This window comes from Moschus berezovskii, chromosome 2 (assembly GCF_049115385.1).
Source record: "Moschus berezovskii isolate FMDL1 chromosome 2, NW_MosBer_1.0, whole genome shotgun sequence".
Lineage (NCBI taxonomy): Eukaryota > Metazoa > Chordata > Mammalia > Artiodactyla > Moschidae > Moschus > Moschus berezovskii.
This window is the reverse complement of record NC_142461.1, coordinates 90,564,440-90,590,071: the sequence shown is the minus strand read 5'-3', so window position 1 is coordinate 90,590,071 and position 25,632 is coordinate 90,564,440. Positions and strand designations below refer to the sequence as shown.

At 44.0% G+C, this 25,632-nt stretch overlaps 2 protein-coding genes across 3 annotated transcripts in view; one reads left to right on the top strand and one right to left on the bottom strand.

Annotated features, from left to right (window-relative positions):
- Positions 1-2,354, bottom strand: part of EPC2 (enhancer of polycomb 2) — a 129,470-nt gene extending 127,116 nt beyond the window's left edge. Inside the window, exon 1 of one of the 2 annotated variants that reach the window (XM_055398920.2) lies at positions 1,999-2,354. In XM_055398920.2, the coding sequence (XP_055254895.2) occupies positions 1,999-2,151 (153 nt within the window). In that variant the 5' untranslated portion in view covers positions 2,152-2,354. The remainder of the gene's footprint in view (positions 1-1,998) is intronic. The other variant, XM_055398919.2, reaches the window with a different exon arrangement.
- LOC148778563 (uncharacterized) lies at positions 2,302-25,361 on the top strand. The gene is made up of 3 exons (XM_088829276.1): positions 2,302-3,061; positions 4,827-4,968; positions 24,548-25,361. Exon 1 carries the CDS (start codon positions 2,302-2,304, stop codon positions 2,698-2,700), a length of 399 nt encoding a protein of 132 aa, XP_088685402.1. The 3' UTR covers positions 2,701-3,061; positions 4,827-4,968; positions 24,548-25,361.
- Positions 25,362-25,632: the final 271 nt, after the last annotated feature.

Sequence of the window (25,632 nt, the reverse complement as noted above, 5' to 3'; positions counted from 1 at the left end):
TTTGATTTTAAGACCTTTCACTTGTAACATTAAAGAGGCGAAAAGGACAGGACAGAGTCAGAAGTCCTGAGTTTCAACTCTAGTTCTATCAGAATTTGGATTTCTTCTTCCCTGAAATCAGGCAGTCAAAGCAGACTACTGAAAATAATAAATATTAGCACCCATGCTCTAGATTGAAAATCACAAGCTTTATAGAAAAGTTTAATAGTACAGGATCTTAAGAAGGTTTAGCATTTATTTTTAAGGCAGGAACTAAACTGCAAGTTTTCTTATTAAATCAAGATAATACCAAGACCTACTGCCTAAAGCAATAACTAAGTATGTTGCTGATCACTATCTGCAAAAAGTAATATATCATCCAGGGGCTAACCATTCTAGAACAAGTTTCTTAACTCAAATTCTTCCCAAACCAAAATAATAAGGTCCAAGTAAAAACTTACAATACGGATACTTTAAGACTCATTAGCCTCCAATTCTTTTCAGGAGATAACATTAATAGAAATGTAACTTTGTGGAACCCCAAGTAGTGTTTTTTAAAGTTCAATTAAGTTAATTCTCATACATATTATAACTCCCTTAATTTTCTTTCCTATGGAAAATTGAGCTAAGCGAGAAATAAATTTTACTTAAAAACAAAGATTTTTCACGTAAGACTTAGCTCTAAACCTTCAATATAAATCTTGGGTTTTCATCTTGCCTATTTTTTAAAATTTGAATGTTCATCTGATATTGAGGACATTCTCATTTTCTACAGAAAGCCCAGGCTTTCAAATAATCAAACACCGAGAAATGTGATTAAATTACAGCAGAATGTAGTAACAGCAAGGTAATATAATGAGGTCACAACTCGAGCAGCCAATCAAAAGCATAAAAGCATTTCCTGCAATATTAATAGTCAAAAGAGAAAACCAATCACAGAAACCTTGGGCCTTCTTTTGACAGTCACAGAAGCAAGAGAACCAATCCACACACACTCGGGGTTGACAATAAGGCGGGACCACAGGTTCATTGAAGAAATTCTTGAGGGTGCAGTTACTATGAACTTCGCACGCAAGTAACACCACTCCCGAGTCATCAACACTGTCAAGCCAGGTGAAACTCAACAGTATCCAAAATGCAGACCATCGGGGAGAAAGCATTTTTGCCCTAAACTGCTATTAATTTTTTTTAAAAAAATGCAGCTGTCAACTTGGATGCAGTAGGTCCTCAACTTCTAAAAGACGCCCCCGCCCCGTCCGCCAAGCCATGACAATTGTCGGGGACGCGGCCCGAGGACAGCACATCCCCGGTCCCTCTAACACAGCGCATGGAGCGGGCGCTGTCCCCCGTAGGCAGGCAGAAACGACTAGCTCCGGGCCACGGCGCTAGCCGGTCAGCGGCTTTCTAACGCTACATCCTGCTACTAGTCGCGGCCCCCGCCCTCTCCCGCCGCAGTGCTGCACCATCACCTCCATCCCTTCGCACCAACGAGGGCCGAGGAACGAGGATTACCTCGCTAGGAGGAAGATGATGTTTGTTTTGAATGCGCTTTACTTTCCTTAACTCATTTCAAAGAGAACCCAAGCGAAACTAAAACTAAAAGTGTGTGTGTGTGGGAGGGGGGGCAATCTTCCCCAGCCAAAGGGTCCCTTGCCGATTAATTAATCCCACACCCGCGGTGCGGGGTGCCGAGCGGAGGTAAACAGAGGCCGTACGCCAAGTGCGGCCAGCACATCCCCTGCGCCATTCCGGGCCGCCGCTTACGGCAAGGCCCCCTTACGGCAGCGTAAGCGGCGCTGCGAGCTAATCACAACACTGGGACGCAACAACATGGCGGCCGCGGGCGGGCGCTGCGCCGGCCGAGAAGGTTTACGCTACTCCGCCGGCGTAGGGTCCCATGAACTGGAGCGGCAGCGGCGCCCTCCAGCGAGCGTAAAGCGCTCTGTGAATGGCGAGGCCCGACTGACAAAGGGGAGGGGGGAGGAGAGAAGGGGGGGTAATAAACACTCGAGTCCCTACCGATTCCTCCTCCTTCTCCATCCCGGTGGGCATCTGGGGCACGGCCCGGTTGATGGAGACGCAGTCGTTGAGATCAGGCATGTCCTTGCCGCGGTAGATAGGCAGCGGTTTGGCGGCGTCCAGCGCCCGCGCTCGGAAGGAGAGTTTACTCATTGTCTCCCCGCCTCACAGGAACAGCCCGGGCGGCGGCGGCGGGGCGGGCGGGGAGGGGGGGAGGACTCCCGCCGCCTCCTCCACCTCCTTCCTCAGTGCAGCGCGGCCGGCCCGCTCCTCCTCCTCCTCCTCACTGCCCCCGGCCACAGCATGGGCGCCCACCCCGCCCGAAAACAGCCCCCCGCCGCCCGCGGCCGCTTCCACACACTAGATCCGCCGCTCGCCCGCCCGATCCGCTCCCTGCGCCATGGCCAACATGGCGGACATTACCACAGCGGCGGCGAGCGATCCCGGCAGCCCGCGCGAGAGCGCGCCCCCGCCGCGGGGACGCGCCTCGCCCTCTCCCTCCCTCCCTGCCTCCCGCCTCTCCCTTCCCCTCCCTCGCCTGCCCACCCACTCTCTCCGCGGCGCGGCCGGCCCGCGGGAGCGTGCTCAGCCTCCGGCCGCACCGGAGAAAGGGGGCGGCGGACACGGCCGCCCTCCGCTCGGCAACCCGCGCTCTCGCCCTGGGGCAGGTGCCAGGTGCGCAAGTTAACCCGCGCCCCCTGAGCGTGCGCCTCTGCCTCCGCGGCCCCGACACCCCGGCTCGCTGGGCACCCCGAGGAAGGCGCCGCGCAAAACAGCCGCGCCGCGCAGCGCGATCGTGCTGAAGCGGGAAGCGAAGATGTCAACGGGAGCCACAACTGCCCCACCGCGCCTGTACTTATCTAGAGCTTATCTCCAAGGCGCCCCGCGCGCCGGCTCATTCGCATCCTCCGATTCGCACAGCCCTGAGAAGCGCGAAAGGTTCATTTCTCCCCTCTCCGAGGGACGCAGACCTGCCGGGTCTCGCCCACCCGGAAAACTCACCAGGTCCCAGCCCTTTTCCCCGCATCCTCTCTTCGGTACCTGACCGAAAGAGCTCTCCAAGGTAAGGCATCCTCGCTGTCGCCGGGAGGATGCTAACGGCTGCAGCGAGGGTTTCACGTTTGAGACTGCCAGATGCAACAAGTGCACTTGAACCTGTCTCCCAGACTTCATAGAATTATTTAGTGGATGACATTTCTGATTTCAAAAATAGAGTTCTTAAAAATTAAGCTTATAAAATTTAACCAAGGCAGCACACATTTCCAGAGTGACAGGTCTGTGTAAAATATTGGTGCTGTGGAAGGCGCAAAGAAGTTTGAGATACAAAGTTCTTCGTGCAACTTTGACATTGATGGGATGGCAGAAAGGTTGGAGAGATGAATAACAATAAGAGATGTAAATAGTTGAAGAGCAGGGCAACCAGAAAGCAAAATGAAGAATGACAGTTAAAAAAAAAAAAAAGTAATCACTTGAAGAAAACTATATAGCTGATGACACAAGGCAGTAGACATGATTAATTACCAAATGAGTCGCACAAACCCTGATTGCCAGGAGAGTTCGGAGAAAGGAGACTTCTTAAGCCTGAACCAGTTATAGAAAGTTCTAAAGAGGAGAGAAAATCCAGCTGACTCAAATAAGCACCAGCTATTGACATCAGTCTCATTTAACTGAGTTCCTTGGTTAGACTTTAAGCACTACAGTTTTCCTACAAAATTCCTAGGAAGAGTGTAGCATTTTACCATTTTGGAATAATTGATAAATATCTTTCCTAACTCAGAGAAAGTAGATAATTTGCTGACATCTAGAAGAAAAAAAAACTTACTCCTAGTCATTTGTATGTGACATCAAAGCTCCATCTCTTCCTACACTTTCTCTCGGATCTACTTACTCTCCTCTCTTTTTCCTGCCTGAACTCCTCTCTTTTCTCTCCACTTCCCCCTGTGAAGGCAACATGGTGGATAGAGACTGCGTGGCACAGTCTGACCCCTTCACCAGCAAGAATTCAGGCATGTTTAGTGGGGCTTGGGGAGAAGGCAATGGCAAGCCACTCCAGTACTCTTGCCTAGAAAATCCCATGGATGGAGGAGCCTGGTAGGCTGCAGTCCCTGGGGTCGCTAAGGGTCGGACACAACTGAGCGACTTCACTTTCACTTTTCACTTTCACACATTGGAGAAGGAAATGGCAACCCACTCCAGTGTTCTTGCCTGGAGAATCCCAGGGACGGGGGAGCCTGGTGGGCTTCCGTCTATGGGGTCACACAGAGTCGGACACGACTGAAGTGACTTAGCAGCAGCAGCAGTGGGGCTTGAGTGTTTTCCATCCAGTTTGTTGCTGAAAACAGTGGAGGTGCAGGGACTCACTTCTTGTAAGCGATACCTTCCTCAGTCTTATGGGTATGTCCTGATCCAAGTGTTACTTCTGGAACAGGTCGGTTCTCTGCAAGGAAGAACAAAATGTTATTGGGAGGAGGTCAGCACTGGAGTCAAGCCTGAGAGGGGTGAGGGGAAGCAGTGGTTGAAGATACGAGTCACCCAGTCTTTTATCTGGCACATCTAACTTTCTTCTATACCCTATATTTATTGCTGCTCTCTCAAAAAAGGAAATATTGAGTATCTATTATATACCAGCCACTCTAGGGGTACTTGATTACCTCAAATAATTGCACTGAATCCCACTTAATTCTCAATATAGCTCTCTGAAGAACCATTACAGTTTTACTAATAAGGAAACTGAGGCTCAAACAGTTTGGCAAATTTCAACACTAATAACTTGCAGAAGTGAGTTCAAATCCAGGTCTAGCCTGACTTCAAAACTCCTGTTTTCTCAGCGGTGCCACCCTGTTATCCCAGCTCTTTGATACTGACTGTTCAAACATTTGAAAGTTGCTGATCCAAATTACTGAGACCTTCCAACCAGTGGCTAATAGAGTGCATATCCCGGAGCCTAAGGATGCCATAACCTCAAGGACGGTAGGAACAATATCTGCTCTCTTACTCACATATCCCCAGTTCTGTGCCTCAAACATAGCCAGCATCTACCGTATATATTTGTTGACCAGTATTTCCTGAAGAAATTCAGTGACACTGAGGCCATTCCACTCTAGCTTGGAGTTCACATATCTTATTAGCCTGTCACCTGATTTAGCCCCAGGTGGCGCTAGTGGTAAAGAACCCGCCTGCCAGTGCAGGAGACTTAAAAGACACGGGTTTGATCCCTGGGTTGAGAATATCCCCTGGAAGAAAGCATGGCAACCCACTCCAATATTCTTGCCTGAAGAATCCCCTGGACTGAGAAGCTTGGTGGGCTACAGTCCCTAGGTCACACAAGAGTCAGACACGACTGAAGTGACTTGTCATGCACGCACACCAGTATCTGCTCTTATGGCCTAACTGGCTCTTCAGCTTCCACCCTTTGGGCCTAGGAATTTTCGAACCAATTAAAGAAATTCGAAGAAACTCTTTTGAAATCTGAAATTTTATTGCAGGAATGGGTTTTTGCTGTAGTAACTGTTTTGTTCTTTTTCTTTTACCATGTAGCAGATTTCCCCTCCTAATCTCCATTTTCTTCTTGCCCCACCATAGGTAATGATTACAGAGCTGGGAATAAAACAGTTTGAGGCGAATAACACAATAGACTTTTCAAGTGAGACGCAGCCTGTGTTTTCTTGGCTTCGAATTCAGTTCCCAAACCAGAATGGCTCTGTTTCACATTTGGAAAGTAGCTTTTATTTGTATACAAATATTATTTTTCATAAAGTTTATTTCTAATCTATTTGTTGAATACCCATACACTTGTTAGTGTTAAACAAAATATTTTTCAGCTTTTGAAGTACAGCCTGTTATAAAATGTCTTTCTCAAAACCTGTTTCAAATAATTGTGCAGCCTAATAGTCTTTTAATTTCCATGCACAATGAACTGAATATAGTCATTCTAAAATCAGTCCATTTCAAATATGCATTGGACCAATTTCAAAAGACATGCATTTGGTCAAGCAAATATAATACATAAACACCCAAGAATTAGCTATAGTTTTAAAGCTATATCAAAATAAAACTACTTCTAAATGTAGTCTAAACTCAATAAAGGTCAAGTAACTGTAAGAATCGGGATTATATTCCAGTTTTCACTTCCCCATACTATGATCAGGGCAGGCAACTTCGAAGTAATGAACAAATTGCTTTTTGAAAGAAATCTTAAAACTAGTAAACACAGTTGCTATTCAACTACTCCAGAGTTTTGAAAATGTCATGTTCTTTCTAATTGGCCCCTTATTTCAGCAAACCCAATTGAAAGTTAATTGGGTTGGTATGTGAACTGCATCCCCTCCCCTCCCCCTTATATTGCCAGGAATGAGCCCAGTACCCATAAAGCTTCCTTGTTTTCTATATGTAATCTGAATGTGGGGTCTGCATTCATCACAATCAACTGGAATCAGCCCCCTGGTTCCAGAGCCCTTGACTGCTGCAACTCTGAATCTTTGAGATATAGAGACAGAGATTACACTCGGAGGTGATACCCCCAAACATCTACTTCCACTTTTATATTCCCACAGTAGGAAATCCAGACGCTAAATAAAAATCTGCAGCTACGGTTCTGTCTCTTAGCAGCAACGTTCCTCTCAGACCTGGTTGGAATCACAGGGTGCCACCTTGTGTATAAGCTGACGATTTACTTCCCAAGTTCCACAAAGGATCCAGATAGACTCAAAAATATTCAGCCCACAGCTCTGTATTTTAGTAACCAAAGAAAAAATGAGACAGATGTAATGAAACAGATTTGGAAACACATAGCTCCATAGGGTCCACGACACTCAGTTTTGAATCACGCCGACAGCCTGTCTCATTTGTTGCCCCACCCTGACCAAAAAACACACCCAATGCCCCACACATGGAATAGATTGATGCTGCTCACTCAAACTTCTGGATAGATACCAGAAATAAGGAAATCTCTTGTGACAAAGCTAATGAATCTGACGAGGACAATTACTTGTGTCCAAACAGCAAGTAGGCAGTATAGATTTAACTTCAGGACTCTGGGTTTCTGAGAGCCACAAGGTTCCACAGAGGTGATGATTACGAGCCTACTTATTTTAATAAAGTGCTAAGTTTGACATGAGTTTGAGTGAACTCCGGGAGTTGGTGATGGACAGGGAGGCCTGGCGTGCTGTGATTCATGGGGTCGCAAAGAGTCGGACACGACTGAGCGACTGAACTGAACTGAACTGAAGTTTGAAACAGAGAAACAGTTGTTGGAGCACGGCCACAGGAAGTAAGATAGGATCCTTTCCAACCCAGCTACCTTGCCCTTGGGAAATTCCACACTTTAAACTCAGCACAGCTGCCATTCAGCCAAAGCCTCTGTTAGATCCATGGAACTGGCTAGACCTTTCGTGTTAGGAGGTGGGGAGTTGGAGTGAAGAAATTGGGGCTCTGGAGCTGCAGGTTCACATCTCCTGTTGGTTTAAGTCTCCTGTAACATTTCTTCTCAGTTGTCTTCCCTGGCATCCTCCACTGGCACATCCTTTTCTCCTCAAGCATCTCTGAAAGTATTTGGAAGGTGGCTTCTCTCTCCTTGTGAGGGCAGTCCAGTTTCACTGATGTGCTGGCATATGTCAGCAAGTGAGGCATTGAGTTCTCTGGGGTCCAAAGTGTTAAACAAGAGGAGTCCATCGTTAGGAACCTTGCGTTGCTATTCTAAATGTGACTTCCTTTACCTATTTTTTTCTCTCTCCCACCACCAAAAGACTGATGTTTATAAACATAGATTTGTGAATGGAATATGCAGTTAGAATCCTGAATTAAAGAAAATAATTGATTTAGTAACAGCCACACACTTCCCAGGTGGTTCTAGTGGTAAAAAGCCCACCAGCCAGTGCAGGAGACATAAAAGATGTGGGTTCGATCCCTGGGTCAGGAAGATCCCCTGGAAGAGGGCATGGCAACCCACTCCAGTATTCTTGCCTGGAGAATCCCATGGATAGAAGAGCCTGGTGGGCTATAGTCTATAGGGTTGCATATAATTGGACACAACTGAAGTGACTTAGCACGCATGCACACGTTATTGACCTTATATTTTTGTTCCCAAGAACAAAATGACTTATTTCCTAAGAAAAGTTCCTGGTATCAACATATTGAGAATCCCCTAAACTCCAGAGTGACTTCTTAGGAGGCAGAAAGGGAAACAGATTAGAAAACAGCTCTGCTTGCCTTTCATCAGTTATTAATGGTGACTTTGGCAGAAAGAAAACAGAAAATATTGAAATAAAATACAGTAATTACCTAGATATTTACTGACTCACCTACACCCCCTTACCTTGTTTTAGACAGGATTTCAAATGAGTTTTGAGAGTAGCTAAAAATATGCTAAGATAACATTTGAGCTGTAAGTTTCCTAGTCATGTGAAAATAGAGAACTTTGGCAACTTCCAGGTCATAATGTCCATTAGATAAAATGATTACTCAGAAGATTTATAATTCTTCCTGGTCTGAGTTAAAATATCCAAAAGGTCATAAATAGTGCAACTAGGTGGTATGAAAGACACCTCAACAGCATCTTTACAACTGACACAAAAGGGGGTATCCACCAGGCTGTTTCTTTTAGTAACATTCCATATAAGCCAATGGCTTCATCTGCAATTCAGCATAAGCAATCCTGCAAGGGTTAGAGTGGATCTGCATGTCTGAGGCCATGAGCCACACCCCATGCAGATCTCAGAGGGTGAAGGAACTCCTTGGCATCCAAGCAATTCTCCCTGAATAGTGTTTTTCTCTCAACTTGTGTCCTGAGAGCTCAAAACTGTGGCTCTATTGCAATTGCCTGAAGTGTGGCTCTTCTAAGTGCCCGATTAAGGGCACCCTTAAATGACTGTTGTGGAGGATAGACTTAACATTCTTTTTTGGAAAGAAAAGAGTTTAACAAGGACCAGTGCACAAATCGACATCTGTCCCCACTGCTCTTGCAGTGAGCTAAGGGTTGTTGTTGTTCAATTGCTAAGTTGTGTCCGACTCTTTGCCACCCCATGGACTGTCGCCCACCAGGCTCCTCTGTCCATGGGATTTCCCAGGCAAGAGTACTGGAGTGGGTTGCCAAGCTCTCCTCAGGGGATCTTCCTGACCCAGGAATCAGACTGCGTCTCTTGTGTCTCCTGCATTGGCAGGTGGATCCTTTCACCACTGTGCCACCTGGGAAACCCATTCACTGGATGGGCCTAGAGGTAATTCTGCCTTTGCATAACGAGACATGCATGCTATCTCAGGTTAGATGGTGTGGGGAGGTAGGGTGAAGAAGGGTGTTTCTGCATGCTGCATCCACATGAAGGTTGTCCTCTAGTTGTTGTAATAGCTGTTTGGCAGCTTTGTTCTCTAGCTTCATGTGTAGAGGCTTTTGTACCAAGTTCCGCATCTTCCACACTCACCCACTCTGCAGTCCTTCGCAGCAGTGGGCATTCCCCTTAGGGCTGGCACACAGGCCATGCCTACAGATGACCCAGGCATTTTAGGATAAGTTAACAGGACTCCAAAGATAAAGGGACTGTGGAAATGGACATCATTATTTTTTAAATTGGAGGAAAATTGCTTTAGAGGGTTGTGTTGGTTTCTGCCATAGAAGAACCTGAGTCAGTCATAATTATATATCCCCTTCCCTCTTAATCCTCCCACCCTTCCCCTGGACAGCAGTCTGAGGGCCAATTTTCCCCACCTGGTGGATGCCCTCCACTAATTTGGGGGCAGTTATAGCTTGGTTTACTTTGCCAACAAAGGTCCGTATAGTCAAAACTATGTTTTTTCCAGTAGTCATGTATGAATGTGAGAGCTGGACCATACAGAAGGCTGAGTGCTGAAGAACTGATGCTTTCAAATTGTATTGTTGGAGAAGACTCTTGAGAGTCTCTTGGACTGAAAGAAGATCAATCCTAAAGGACATCAACCCTGAATATTCATTGGAAGGACTGACGCTAAAGCCATCAGGTGGCCAAAGTATTAGAGCTTTCTAATGAGAGCCAACTCATTAGAAAAGACCCTGATGCTGGGAAAGATTGAAGGCAGGAGGAGAAGGGGACGACAGAGGATGAGATGGTTGGATGGCATCAGTGACTCAATGGACATGAGTTTGAGCAAGCTCCAGGAGATGGTGAAGGACAGAGACGCCTGGTGTGCTGCAGTCCATGGGGTCACAAAGAGTTGGACGTGACTGAGTGACTGAACAACAGCAACAACATAGCTTGGTCCTAGAGCCTGCTGCTTGAAGACTCTAATGACCTTCTTGGTCCTTTCTCTTACTACTTCTCTATTTCTTGGGGCTGGAAGGGCCTGTATATGTTTCATCACATATACGCAATATTACCAGCTGTTTAAAACATGCCTGAGTGGTTAACCAAAGAAAACAACACTTGAAATCTATTTTAGGCACAGATAATCCTGGACTATTCTCTGGAAATATTCCCTCTAGTGAGGAAGTGAGATTTCAGGGAAAGGGGTGGTGATAGAGAGAAATCCTTACATCCTACTTCATCAGCCACTCTGTATTGGTTAAATCATAATAATAATTCTAGATAGATGGATTAAAAAACAAAAATGGGACCTAATTAAAGTTAAAAGCTTTTGTACAATGAAGGAAACAGTAAGGTGAAAAGACAGCCTTCAGAATGGGAGAAAATAATAGCAAAGGAAGCAACTGACAAAGAATTAATCTCAAAAATATACAAGCAGCTCATGCAGCTTGACACCAGAAAAATAAATGACCCAATCAAAAAATGGGCCAGATAACTAAACATACATTTCTCCAAAGAAAATATACAGATGGCTGACAAACACATGAAAAGATGCTCAACATCACCCACTATCAGAGAAATGCAAATCAAAACCACAACGAGGTACCATCTCACACCGGTCAGAATGGCTGCTATCAAAAAGTCTACAAACAATAAATGCTAGAGAGGGTGCGGAGAAAAAGGAACCCTCTTACACTGTTGGTGGGAATGCAAACTAGTACAGCCACTATGGAGAGCAGTGTGGAGATTCCTTTAAAAACTGGAAATAGAACTGCCAAACGACCCAGCAATCCCACTCCTGGGCATACACACTGGGGAAACCAGAATTGAAAGAGACACATGTACCCCAATGTTCATCGCAGCGCTGTTTACAATAGCTAAGACATGGAAACAACCTAGATGTCCATCAGCAGACGAATGGATAAGAAAGCTGTGGTACATAAATACAATGGAATATTACTCAGCTATTAAAATGAATGCATTTGAATCAGTTCTAATGAGGTGGATGAAACTGGAGTCTATTATACAGAGTGAAGTGAGCCAGAAAGAAATAATACCAATACAGTATTCAGTTCAATTCAGTTGCTCAGTCGTGTCTGAACGCACATATATGGAATTTAGAAAGATGGGAATGATGACCCTATAAGCAAGACAATAAAAGAGACACAGATGCAAAGAACAGACTGTTGGACTCTGTGGGAGAGGGTGAGGGTGGGATGATTAGAGAGAATAGCACTGAAACATATATATTACCATATGTGAAATAGATCGCCAGTCCAGGTTCGATGCATGAGACAGGACACTCAGGGCCAGTGCACTGGGACGACTCTGAGGGATGGGATGGGGAGGGAGGTGGGAGGGGGGTTCAGGATGGGGAACACATGTACACCCATGGCTGATTCATGTCAATGTATGGCAAAAACCACTACAATATTGTAAAGTAATTCAGTTCAGTTCAGTCGCTCAGTCGTGTCTGACTCTTTGCGACCCCATGGACTGCAGCACACCAGGCCTCCCTGTCCATCACCAACTCTCAGAGTTTACTCAAACTCATGTCCACTGAGTCAATGATGCCATCCAACCATCCCAACCTCTGTCATCCTCTTCTCCTCCTGCATTCAATCTTTCCCAGCATCAGGGTCTTTTCTAATGAGTCAGTTCTTTGCATCAGGTGGCCAAAGTAGCCTCCAATTAAATAAATTTTTTAAAAAAAGCAAAAAGAAAAGAAAAATAACATAAAAAAACTAAAGTCAGATGAGGAGCACTTGGACGTGGGAGAGAGAGCAAGCTTGGTTCCATGTATTGCACAGTTCTTGTTATATTGCTTAAGCTCTGGGAGTTTCTTTGTGAAATGGATCTACTGTGTTCACCTCGTAGGTTCCTCATGAGAACTAAATGAGATGGTACCGTACAGATTGGCTAACACAGTGCCAGTTTGCTAACACAGTGGCAAATAGGAGAGGCCCATTCAACACTAAAACTACTATTTCTAGGGGCTCCCCTGATGGTCCAGTGGCTAAGACTCCACACGCCCAACACAGAGGGCCTGGGTCCAATCCCTGGTCAGGGAGTTAGATCCCAGATGCTGCAACTAAAGATCCCGCATCCTGAAACCAATACCCGGTGCAGCCAAATAAAGAAATAAATAATTTCTTTCAGGCAGACTTCTGTTTCTTTTCTCTGCCCTCGGCCTTTTTATTTCCTTGGCTTGTATGCATGCTCAGTTGCATCTGACTCTTTGAGACACCATGGACTATAGCCAGTCAGGCTTCTCTGTCCATGGGATTCTCCAGGCAAGAATACTGGAGTGGGTTGCCATTCCTTCTCCTGGGGATTTTCCTGACCCAGGGATTGAATTTGAGTCTCCTGGAAGGCAGTTTCTTTAAAACTGAGTCACCCAGGAAACCCATGGCTTGAGGTGATTTAAATTAGATACAATTAGAACTGTAGTGCTTATAAGATGAGACCCTACATTTCTACTCCGGCTTATGGTTTACTTTAAACTCTTCAAAACTAAACTAGTGCCCGCTTCGGCAGCACATATACTAAAACTAAACAACAGAACCTTCCTCCCACCCCCACCCCCATCTCACCTCATTCCCTGGCCCTGTCTGGGGTCCCAGGCATGTGGAACTATTATTAAAATCATCATGGTCACAGGGTCCTGCCAAAGAGAACTTCGAAGTGAAAAGATACTGTCTTTCTTAAGGATAGACATATTTATGTCTCAATACTTAAGCAAACCCTCTGAAAAGTTTGATTTATTTTTCATTTTCTGAAAGTTCTCATCAATAACTATATATCATGGGACCTTAAGATCCAGATTTGAGAGAAAGAGTCTGTCCTTCCTTCCTTCTTTCCTCTTTCCCTCCTTCCCTCCATCTCTCCTTTGCTTCCGTTCACTTATTTTAGGAAATTCAATGGCAAGCCACTCCAGTACTCTTGCCTAGAAAATCCCATGGACGGAGGAGCCTGGTAGGCTGCAGTCCCTGGGGTCGCTAAGGGTCGGACACGACTGAGCGACTTCACTTTCACTTTTCACTTTCACACATTGGAGAAGGAAATGGCAACCCACTCCAGTGTTCTTGCCTGGAGAATCCCAGGGACGGGGGACCCTGGTGGGCTTCTGTCTATGGGGTCACATAGAGTCGGACACGACTGAAGTGACGCAGCAGCAGCAAAGCTAATTTTAAAAGTTCAGGTATCTGTCTAAATAGCAACAAGGTTACTCTTCCTGTTCAAAATCAGGCATAAATGGGCTTTTTATGCATGCCAAGTCTCATATCATAACCTGTGCACTCATTTGTGTCTGAGTTTATGTTCATCTGTAATATAATGCTACCACCTTCACAAATGAGATTATAAAGGATATCAACAGAAGTTCTAACATACCGGGAGACCTTCCAAAATAATTTACAAATGATGTTTGAATATAAAGTTTATCTGCTTATTTTCAACAAATCTGTTAGAACATATCCACCCTGATGTATACCCTGCCTGGGTTTGTAAAGATCCAGACATTCTTCACAGTCAAACCTCGTGACTAAAATGAGCAAGCCATTGGAATAGTATGTTTTTGTTTTTGTTCTGGTCACAGAGGAAGGAGGTAATGATACTGGTTTGCTTGTAAGATTTATAAACTATCTCTGAAGGCCTTTTTCCAAAAGAAGAGTTTCATTAGCTCAGTCATGTCCAACTCTTTGTGACCCCATGGACTATAGCCTGCTAGGCTCCTTTGCCCATGGAATTTTCCAGGCAAGAATACTGGAGTGGGTTGCCATTTCCTACTCCAGGGGATCGTCCTAATCCAGGGATCAAACCTGCATTTCCAGCATTGGCAGGCGGATTCTATACCACCGAGCCACCTTGGAAGCTGGGGGTGTGGGGCAGGGAGTGAGGGGGTGGGTGGTATATACATACTGTGTACTAACTGTGCTTACGAAGCCAGTGCCATCACTTACTGACCTTTTTTCTCTTGATGATCCATTGATGTAACTTAATTAAGAAGAAAATATTGGAACATAAGATACCTTTCCTTTGGAACATACTCACCTTTCCTGACTTCTGAGAGATGAGAAAATTCTTCAGACAAGAGTTTAGCCAAAAAGAACATTAAACATGCTTCTCGGCACTGTGTTCTCTGACAAGATATTTCTTCTTCATTATTTTTACAAATTTATTAATAGCTCTGAAGGCATTCTGTTTGAATAAGATGGAGAATATTCATGCTGGATTTTATTTAATTTTAATATAGCCTACAGACTGTACAGAATTTATCACTTTTAGAGTCACCTTATCCTAATTAGAAATAATGTACCATTATATGAAACAGTAAGAGGGGGAATAGCCCCCAAAATATTTAGAATTGAGAATGTCAACTTTGTTTCCATCTGCAAATGGAAGATTTTTTTCCCACCCGGGAAGTTGATGCTTGCTCTCAACAGTACAGCTAACAGCCCAGAGCAGGCACAATTATTGACTTCTCCTCTGCCCTGTTGCCTGATCTATAGCAATAAATTCCCAGGGTGGCCGTGCAATTACACACAACGTGATCACTATCACAGCAGGCCCAGCTAAAGACGGATACACAACATGATCGCTTACCCAGTAGGCACCGTTCAATATGATTAGACAACATGATCATGACACAGCAGGTCCTTTCAATATGGATTCCTAACATGGCCATGACTAATAGACCAGGCAACTTGCATGCTTCTGAACTGCAACCCCCATGCCTGCAGGAACAGCTTGATGGGGACGTGTCATAAAATACCCAGCTTCACAAGTGCACTCAGGTGTAGATACCCTGTCCAGGGTCGTTTAGCACAGCAGGTTCTACCATATAGCAATTTGACCACTGACACAGTGGAAACAGATTTTACCCTGCAGACGACATGTGATGGGACTTTCCAATGGGACTGCGAACATGGCAGGCAGTATCCTGACTTTAGCCAAGTACAAATAAGCAAAAGCCTAATGATGAACAGAAGACCTGTGATCTAGAAAACACTGCAACAAACGGCCCCGAAGAAAAGGACAAGGAGCACACTGCTTTAGGTGGAGTGTGGGTTTTCCTGTACCCACACCTCCAGTGCCTCTGGCAGAAGAGGATGCCTCTGACACTATCCTGCTACTCTCTTTAGAGCACATCCTTTTGATGGAAGGTGCTGTGTCTCTGAGCTGCTTTGATATGCGTGAAAATACGCCAACTTCTTTGTGTAAAGTAAGGTTATCAGCAATTGTGTAGAATAAAAAAAGAAAAGCTTTTTAAGCAAATAAGTGGAATACTTTTTGCCAGCTTGAAAGAAGCAAATGGATTTGCAAATTTGAAATCAAATTAACAAAAAGGAGAATTACTTTATCAAAAAGCTTTTCATTTACTTTTAAGTGATGTTACTCCCATAGATCCCAATTTGGCTGATCTGGAATGTGGCCCAGAAATTACATTTAAGAAATACACCAGGTGATTCTGCATCAGAGTATTTTATACAGCTTCATCCCATTGGTTCTCTTTTCTTTTCTCTAATTTTCATCTTCCTCTTGGTCTCCCTCTGTCTCCTCTCCCATTCTTTCATCTTTTTTTCCCTTGGCTCTGGCTTCCTCCTGTAATTTTTTTCATTTTCTTATCTAGATGGTGCAGATGGTAGAGAGTCTGCCTGCAACACAGGAGACCCGGATTCAGTCCCTGGGTTGGGAAGAGCCCCTGGAGAAGGAAATGGCAACCCAATCCAGGCAAGTACTCTTGCCTGGAGAATTCCATGGACAGAGAAACTTGGCAGGCTATAGTCCATGGGGTGGCAAAGTCGGACACGACTGGGTGGCTAACACTTTCATGGGCAGGAATGGGGAGATTGAATGGAGGGGTCATAGGAAAAGAGAAGAAAGAAAATCCTGTCAATTTCATAAACCTCAAACCATGTTCCAAAACAATGTGAGGTCTTACCGTACTCCCTGTGCCCCTTTAATTGTAGCACAAAGATCATGCCACCTAATTTTCTACAATCATAGTTTCTAGAGGGAGGTCACAAGGAGTGAAGAGAAGACAGGCAGAGATCTCGGACTGAGTCTGCAATTGTCCAAAGTTGTTTCCAGTCACTTAAAGATGCTGCACTTAAAATGCTTACAGCAAACCCAGGATTGGAACAACTGTTGTCTAAATTTTCCCACTAAAGGTCTTTGTAAACAATGAGGATCCAGTGTTTGTGGCTGTCCCTTTCCTTTGCGTGCTATACCGATTCTCCATCCATTTACTGTTTGTCTGGTTTTGTTTGCTTCTTCCCTGGACTGTTTCATTGAATACAGTGAAGTAATATAGTTTAAAGAACTCTCATTTAGAAATCAGGAGGTATGTATCCTCATCTGACCCTGGCATTAACTACCCTGTGAACTTGGAGAAGTCGTGCAATGTCTCCAGACGTACTGTCCTTACTGGAAAGTGAGGAGGTTATCTGCAGGGTTCATTTTTAGTTCTAAAATTATATAGAATAAAAAATAGTGATATTCCTCTTCTATAATGCTTCAAGGTAAATAAGGCTAGGTACAGATTATAACAGAGTTTTTAGCATCCATAATAAGTGATTTTCTTTTTGTCCTTAAAAAAATTAAAACTAGCAGTATCTTGTCTAGAGTCAGAATTAAATAGCTGCCACATTTCCTACTGTATTTGTTAGCTCATGTGCTATGCTCAGTCGCTTCAGTCCAACTCTTTGCGACCTATGGACTGTAGCCCTCCAGGTTCTTCTGTCCATGGGATTCTCCAGGCAAGAATACTGGAATGGGTTGCCATGCCCTCCTCCAGATGATCTTCCCAGCCCAGGAATCAAACCCATATCTCTGGCATGCTCCTGCGTTGCAGGCAGCTTCTTTACCTGCTGAGCCACCATTGTTAGCTCATAATCAAAGGTAAAAGTATAAACTTAAAAAAGAGGTTAACGTTTTAAGTTACACTACTGGTTTCTTAAACTTCTGATCATTAAGGATACATTTATAATAACTATCATTTAAAGAAACTACAAGAAAGCTTTTTAAAAATTAAACAGTTTGAGTGGACTAAAACAATGGCTTTATTATCACAACCCAAATTGAGGAGCCCCCTGAGTAACACTGGGGAAAAAAACATTAAAAAAAATTTTTTTTCTGAACACTTATAAACAAGGTGAGAACAGGATATAGAATTAAGGCACATGAGTTCTTAGGACAGACATCTTCTTGCGCAGACTATCTGCCTTTATGGTGATGTTCCTCAGAAGGAGGGAAGAAGCAGGGGGAACTGCAGGGAAGGAAGAAGGGAGAGGACAGAACTAACGCTGACGGAGCAAGCTCACGACCAGGCACTGTGGCATCTGCCAGGCACTGAAGGAGGCACTTGAAAGTCACTTAGTACCTGCCCATCGACTATCCTGGGTGCCTAATCTGAGAGCTGAGCATGGCGTGGCAAGGAAGAAAGACACGGCCTTTGCCTACATTTAATTCTGCAACCATCTTTAAAAGTCCATATTATTGACCTATATTCTTTGCACTTCTCCCCTTGCATTTTATTGCAATTCGTAAAGTTCACAGCGATTCCTCCCACGTACCCCCACCAGCCCCAGGACAGAAACACACCTTTCCTCTTCTGTCCTGTACCTAGTGTTGGTCAAGAAGTAAGTGCCGTTGAGTAGAGAACTATACAGGATCCAGAAAGCAAGTAATGCCTCCTTTACTCAGTTAACAAAGTTAATAAGAAATGATAGCATCCAACTTTTGCCATCTTCCCAGAGAAGTCAGTCAAGAAAAGTAATGGTACCGTAAAGGAATTATCTGCCGATAAAAAAAAAAAATTAAAAAAAAAGAAAATTAACAAAACCCTGAAATTTCCTTGGATTTCATACAGTTCCACATTTTTGATTTTTAATTTTTAAAAATTAAACTTACTTTAGTTGTACAGTTTACAATTAAATGAAACTGTACAGTTCAGTATTGCTAAGTATACTCATATTGTTGTGCAACCCTCCAGAACTTTTCATCTTACAAAACTGAAACTCTATACACATTAAATAACAACGCCCATTTCCCCTCCCCCCAGCCTCTGGCAGCCAACATTCTGCCTTCTGTTTCTATGAATTTGATATTCTAGGTACCTCACATTAGTGGAGTCATACAGTATTTGTCTCTTTATAACTGAGTTATTTCACCTAGCATAATGTACTCAAGGTTCATCTACATTGGAGCATGTGTCAGAATCTCCTTTTTTAAATGTAAGGCTGACTAATATTCCATTTATATATCTATATTTATACCACATTATGTTTATCCATACACCCATCAATAAATACTTGGGTATTGTGAACAATGCTGCTGTGAATAAGGGTGTACAAATATCTCTTTGAGACCCTACTTTTGATTCTTTTGAGTACATACTCAGAAGTGGAATTGCTCGATCATATGATAATTCTGTTTTTAACTTTTCTGAGAAATCTCTGTACTGCTTTCCATAGGGGCTGCACCAGTTTACATTCCTACCAACAGTGCACAAGGGTTTCAACTTCTCTCTATCCTTGCTAACACTTTTTGTTTTGTTTTTTTCCTTAGAGGTTGCCATCCTGATTGGCGTGAGATGATACCTCATTGTGGTTTTGATTTACATTTTCTTAATGATTAGTGATATTGAACATCTTTCATATGCTTCTTAGCCATTTGTGTATCTTCTTTGGAGAAATGTCTATTCAAGTTCTTTGTCCATTTTTTTTTTTTTCTTAAGAAAATTTATTCATTGCGTGAATTTTTTTTGTATGAGATTTCACCACTGATTTCTATCTTCATTTTAGAGATATATTTACAGGGGAAAATTCTGAACTACAAACCTTTCCTTTTTTTTTTTTATAGGTAATTAATTTATTTTTTATTGGAGGCAAATTATTTTACAATATTATATTGGTTGGTTTTGCCATACATTGATATGAATTTGCCCCGGGTTTACATAAGTTCACTCTCCTGAACCACCCTCCCACCTCCCTCCTCCCTTTATCGTCCCTCTGGATCATCCCCGCATGCCAGCCCCGAGCATCCTATAACATGCATTGACCCTGAACTAGTGATTCGTTTCACATATGACAACATACGTGTTTCAATGCCATTCTTCCAAATCATCCCACCCTCACCCTCTCCCACAGAGTCCCAAAGAGTGTTCTATACATCTGTGTCTCTTTTGCTGTCTCGTATACAGGGTTATCATTTGCATCTTTCTAAATTCCATATATATGCGTTAGTATACTGTATTGGTGTTTTTCTTTCTGGCTTACTTCACTCTGTATAATAGGCTCCAGTTTCATCCACCTCATTAGAACTGATTCAAATGTATTCTTTTTAATGGCTGAATAATACTCCATTGTGTATATGTACCAAAGCTTTCTTATCCATTCGTCTGCAGATGGACATCTAGGTTGCTTCCATGTCCTGGCTATTATAAATAGTGCTGCAATGAACATTGGAGTACACGTGCTCTTTCAATTCTGGTTTCCTCGGTGTGTATGCCCAGGAGTGCGATTGCTGGATCATATGGCAGTTCTATTTCCAATTTTTTGAGGAATCTCCACACTGTTCTCCATAGTGGCTGTACTAGTTTGCATTCCCACCAACAGTGTAAGAGGGTTCCTTTCTCTCCACATCCTCTCCAGCATTTATTGCATGTAGACTTTTGGATAGCAGCCATTCTGACTGGTGTGAAATGGCTTTGTCCATTTTTTAATCAGGTTATTTGATTAAAAATAAGTAACTTGATTATATGGCATTTTGTAGTTTATATAGTGTTTTCATATACTTTCAGTTCAGTTCAGTCGCTCAGTCATGACCGACTCTTTGCGACTCCATGAATCACAGCACACCAGGCCTCCCTGTCCATCACCAACTCCCGGAGTTCACTTAAACTCATGTCCATCGAGTTGGTGATGCCATCCAGCCATCTCATTCTCTGTCGTCCCCTTCTTCTCCCACCCCCAATCCTTCCCAGCATCAGTCTTTTCCAGTGAGTCAACTCGTATATTCATAGTAACCTGTGGGATTGGCAGATAGGTATTTTGCCATCTGCAGTAACAAAAACGGAGAATGAGAGAAACTGAGAACTTTGACCAAATAGCCATTAATAGACAGGATCAAGAGTTGGAGAGGTGAGGTCTATATTGTTTTTGTTTGAACATTAAAAAGTATGTGGTATATATAACCAATGGAAAGAGCACAGAATGAATTTCAGGACCATTCATTAAAAATCACAGACAAGATGGGAATTCCCTGGTGGTCCAATTAGGATTCTATGCTTTCACTGCCATGGGCCTGGGCTCACTCCCTGGTTGGGGAACTGAGATCCAGCAAGCTGCCTGGTGAAGGTGGGGTGGGGTGCAGTGGGAAGAATCATAGACAAGAAAACCTAGCTGTGAATTTGAGATATATTTCTTGTGTCTTGTGGACATAATCCCATTTTCCATGCTCCACTGCACTATATACATTTCTCAGATATCAGATCCAGGAAGCCGTTGTCAATGGGAATCTTTCTTTTCCAAACTATTAGCTAAACCCCCTCAGTGGCCTTCCTCTTGCACGCTGAGGAAGGTGAGACTAGGAAGCAGTGAAAAAGAACCCTGGGATACTTAGTCAAAGACATTCCCCATCATGGTCCTAGGATCCTGTTCTTAATCAGAAATGATTTAAGTTAAAGGTCCAAGACTCCCAAACATAATACTGGTTTCCCATGTATCTTGACTCAAGTTTGAGGCTTTTCCCAGATTGACTTTGTGTTGCTGCTAAGTCACTTCAGTCGTGTCCGACTCTGTGTGACCCCATAGATGGAAGCCCACCAGGCTCCCCCGTCCCTGGGATTCTCCGGGCAAGAACACTGGAGTGGGTTGCCATTTCCTTCTCCAATGCATGAAAGTGAAAAGTGAAAGTGAAGTCGCTCAGTTGTGTCCGACTCTTAGCGACCCCATGGACTGCAGCCTACCAGGCTCCTCCATCCATGGGATTTTCCAGGCAAGAGTACTGGAGTAGGGTGCCATTGCCTTCTCCGACAGGTATCTTCAGTTCAGTTCAGTCGCTCAGTCATGTCTGACTCTTTGCGACCCCATGAATCACAGCATGCCAGGCCTCCCTGTCCATCACCAACTCCCGGAGTTCACTCAAACTCATGTCCATCGAGTCGGTGATGCCATCCAGTCATCTCATTCTCTGTCGTCCCCTTCTCCTCCCACCCCCAATCCCTCCCAGCATCAGACTCTTTTCCAGTGAGTCAACTCGTCGCATGAGGTGGCCAAAGTATTGCAGTTTCAGCTTCAGCAACAGTCCTTCCAATGAACACCCAGGATTGATCTCCTCTAGAATGGACTGGTTGGATCTCCTTGCAGTCCAGGGGACTCTCAAGAGTCTTCTCCAGCACCACAGTTCAAAAGCATCAATTCTTCGGCGATCAGCTTTCTTCACAGTCCAACTCTCACATCCATACATGACCACGGGAAAAACCATAGCCTTGACTAGGCAGACCTTTGTTGGCAAAGTAATGTCTCTGCTTTTTAATATGCTATCTAGGTTGGTCATAACTTTCCTTCCAAGGAGTAAGCGTCTTTTAATTTCGTGGCTGCAATCAGCATCTGCAGTGATTTTGGAGCCCAAAAAAATAAAGTCTGACACTGTTTCCACTGTTTCCCCATCTATTTCCCATGAAGTGATGGGACCAGATGCCATGATCTTCGTTTTCTGAATGTTGAGCTTCAAGCCAACCTTTTCACTCTCCTCTTTCACTTTCATCAAGAGGCTTTTGAGTTCCTCTTCACTTTCTGCCATAAGGGTGGTGTCATCTGCATATCTGAGGTTATTGATATTTCTCCTGGCAATCTTGATTCCAGCTTGTGCTTCTTCCAGCCCAGCATTCCTCATTAAGCCCACACAAAAATGCAATGGGGAGAGAAGCTATGCAGAGATTACTTCTGGCTGATGGGTTTGAGAGTATGTCAGAGAAAGCTTTAGGGGAAAATACTATCTGATCCTTGAAAAATATGTAGAAATGGAGCAAGAAGTCCATTCTTGGTAGAAAGAAATGTGTGAGCAAAGACACAGAGGAGGAAAGGAAAGGATGAGTTCCAGGATCAGGAACCTGAAGGATGAAGCAAGGTGAATAGAAAGATCTAAGAAACAGTCCAGAAAGCTTCCAGTGCTGGTCCTGCCTAGTAATGACTATTTGTTCAAAGTACTCAGTTTCTCTCATTCTCAGCTTTTATTGTTGCAGATGGCAAAATATCTACCTGCCAACCCACAAGGGTTATTGCGAATATAAAATATTGTGTGTGTAAATGTATAAACCACAAAAACCTGTACAAGCATAAGGAATTTTTATTGATAAGCGGGGGCCCAATGATGGAAGGCCTTGAACATCTGGCTAAGGGGTTTGCACAAGTCATTTGTATCACACTCAGAGGTTCTTCACTGAGACCTCCCTTTGTTACCCAAGGAAAGTCCAGTTATCTCTTCTACACGACGTGAAGTCATCTGGTACGCCAGTCATAAATACATTGGACTGGAATAGGTTACATACCTGTAACTCACTGTGTTGAATTAACTTTCTACAGTTTCAATATTTTAAGCACAACCTTCCAGTTTTCCCCGTTTTCCTCTTCTGTAGACTGACAGCTTTGTCCTCTGGCCTGGACACTGGGGCCATCATTTCACATCTCTCATTTTCACAACTCCCCTTCTCAAGCCCACAATAGGCCATTCCTCCCAGCTCCACTGATTCCTGAAGACCAGACTCAGTCCTGGTCTGCGCTCCAGAACACGTGGCTCACCGCACACTGAAGGTGGTTCCTGCTTCATACAGATGACAACAATGTAATTAAGGCCACTTATACTCATAGGTGCTGCTGCTGCTGCTGCTAATACACTTCAGTCGTGTCTGACTCTGTGTGACCCCATAGACGGAAGCCCACCAGGCTCCCCCGTCCCTGGGATTCTCCAGGCAAGAACACTGGAGTGGGTTGCCATTTCCTTCTCCAATGTGTGAAAGTTAAAGTGAAGTCACTCAGTCATGTCCGACCCTTAGCGACCCCACGGACTGCAGCCTACCAGGCTCCTCCATCCATGGGATTTTCTAGGCAAGAGTGCCATTGCCTTCTCCGACTCACAGGTGACGATGTCTCAAAGAATCTGTAATGGAAGTTAAATCGTCATTGTTTTGAAATTCCTGCTGGTTTTTATTTTATACTTAACTTTTCGATTATCATTAACAATGGATTATTTGCCAAATTAAAACCATCCCAAATAAAGGTAAAGCGAATTCCTCTTTCCTGCTGACCACGCATTAATTGTGCCCGTATACGGCACCATTTCTCTGGGATCAGATATTTTTGCCGGGACTCCTACTGGTCTCCTAACTCCAGTGGTCTCCTAACTAGATGCTCTTGCCCAGTCTCACTTTCTTCCTGTCCAGTCTCCACAATAATGCCAGACTGGTCATTCTGAATCTGCACATCTGATTGTGCCTTTCCTTCCTCAGCAGAGCACACAGCCCTCCATGACTTCCCCTCTGCCAATTCTCCTCACCCCTCTCTACCCAACCCCAAGTGACATGCCCTGTCAGCCACACCCCATACCTACTGCACTCCAAGCCTGACCTGCTTTCTCACAGTTGGCTTTTTACATGCTATCTGTTGGAGTTTCCACTCTGTATCTTCATAGTCCACCTTCAAGTCTCATCACCATCAGTCCCTCCTTGGTGAAGACACCCTGATTGAAATGCCTTCCCACCCCGACGCCAGGCATCAGGGATTCAGGCTTTCTCTCAGACGTAAGGCAAAATTAACAATATTGGGGCACTATTCGTATTTCATTATCACTCTTTGTTTGCCCACATGTTGCTGCACTAGTTCCTGAGATTTTTATTTTTCCAAACCTGGGTATCTAGGACAGTTGAGCCCTGATAAATAGTTGTTAAATGAATGAATAATGTGCCTACAAGCCTCCTTGACTTTAGAAGTAAAAAGTGAAGTTGCTCAGTCATGTCTGACTCTTTGTGACCCCATGAACTGTAGCCTACCAGGCTCCTCCATCCATGGGATTTTCCGGGCAAGAATACTGGAGTGGGTTGCCATTTCCTTCTCCAGGAGATCTGCCTGACCCAGGGATTGAACCCGGGTCTCCTGCACTGTAGGCAGACGCTTTATCATCTGAGCCACCAGGACTCTACAAATCTTAGGGCCCTTTCACCCTTTTTCCTATCCCCTATTCTGTTTAGTCCCTGATAATCTTAATTTTCATTTCAGCTCAACTGAGATCGTCATATGGGGACCCCAAACACAAAGGTCCAGTTTGAAGGAATCATCTCGTCAGTCATGATAGAGAGGCCATTTTCTATTTTCAAGCAGCCTAAAGTAAAATAAAAATTCTCACATCCTTTACCTCTATTTCACTCTCTTGCCTGAATCAAGCTTTCAGTTACACTTTGGAGAGAAATGGTTTTGTCATATTCATTTCCACCCAAGCCTTGTAAAACAGAATTTTACCCATCAGAGTAATGACAGAAAAGAAAAATAAAGGTGATGCACCAACCACATTAAACTGGAAATTGAGTTCAACATTGCATGCCTTCTCTGTGCCAGGCTGGGTGTGAGCTAGGTCTTGACACATTCTTCCCTCTGGCTGGAATAATTTGTTGAGTTTAGGTTTCTCAACATTCATGCAATGGATATTTTGGGCCAGATAACTCTTCACTGTGGGGCTTTCCAGTGCATCTTAGGATGTTAAGCAGCATCCCTTGCCTCTGTGACTCAGTGCCAGCAACATCCCCACCCCAACTGAGACAATAAAAAATGTCTGAAGATACTGCCAAATGTCGCTGGGAGGCAAAATCAACCCTGCTTGAGAGTCACTGATGTAACTGATTCCTGCGCACCCTTTGTATTTTAGCTAATGTGTCACCACCTCTTAGAAGCCTTCCTTGACCCCTCAGCATGGAGCAAATGCCCTATGACATGTTCTTATAATACTGTACATGGTTACTTCAGAATACATATTGAGGATGGCAACTATATATTTATTAGCACGTGTGTTTGCTTATTATTTTTCTCCTAGTCTATAATATCCATGGAAGTGGGTCTGTTTTTTCTCACTATTGCATGCCTTAGCACAGTATCTAGTTCATACTAAGTTCCCCCCTCCCTAAACAAATGCTGTGTAAAAGGGAGGATAGCAATGCAAAGATCAAAGATGTAATCTCTGGCCTCAATAGCAAAATTCAAAAAAATTCAGAGGAAGTATAGGTATGAACCACTGGCTAGAAACATCTAAGAAGCCATGTAATTCAAGGGCGATGGAACTTGTAAAATGGTCTTTCCATATACTTGAAAGA

Bases quoted from the DNA above. Each gene is read 5' to 3' on its own strand.
- LOC148778563 (XM_088829276.1), top strand. From the start codon at position 2,302: ATGGGCGCCCACCCCGCCCGAAAACAGCCCCCCGCCGCCCGCGGCCGC.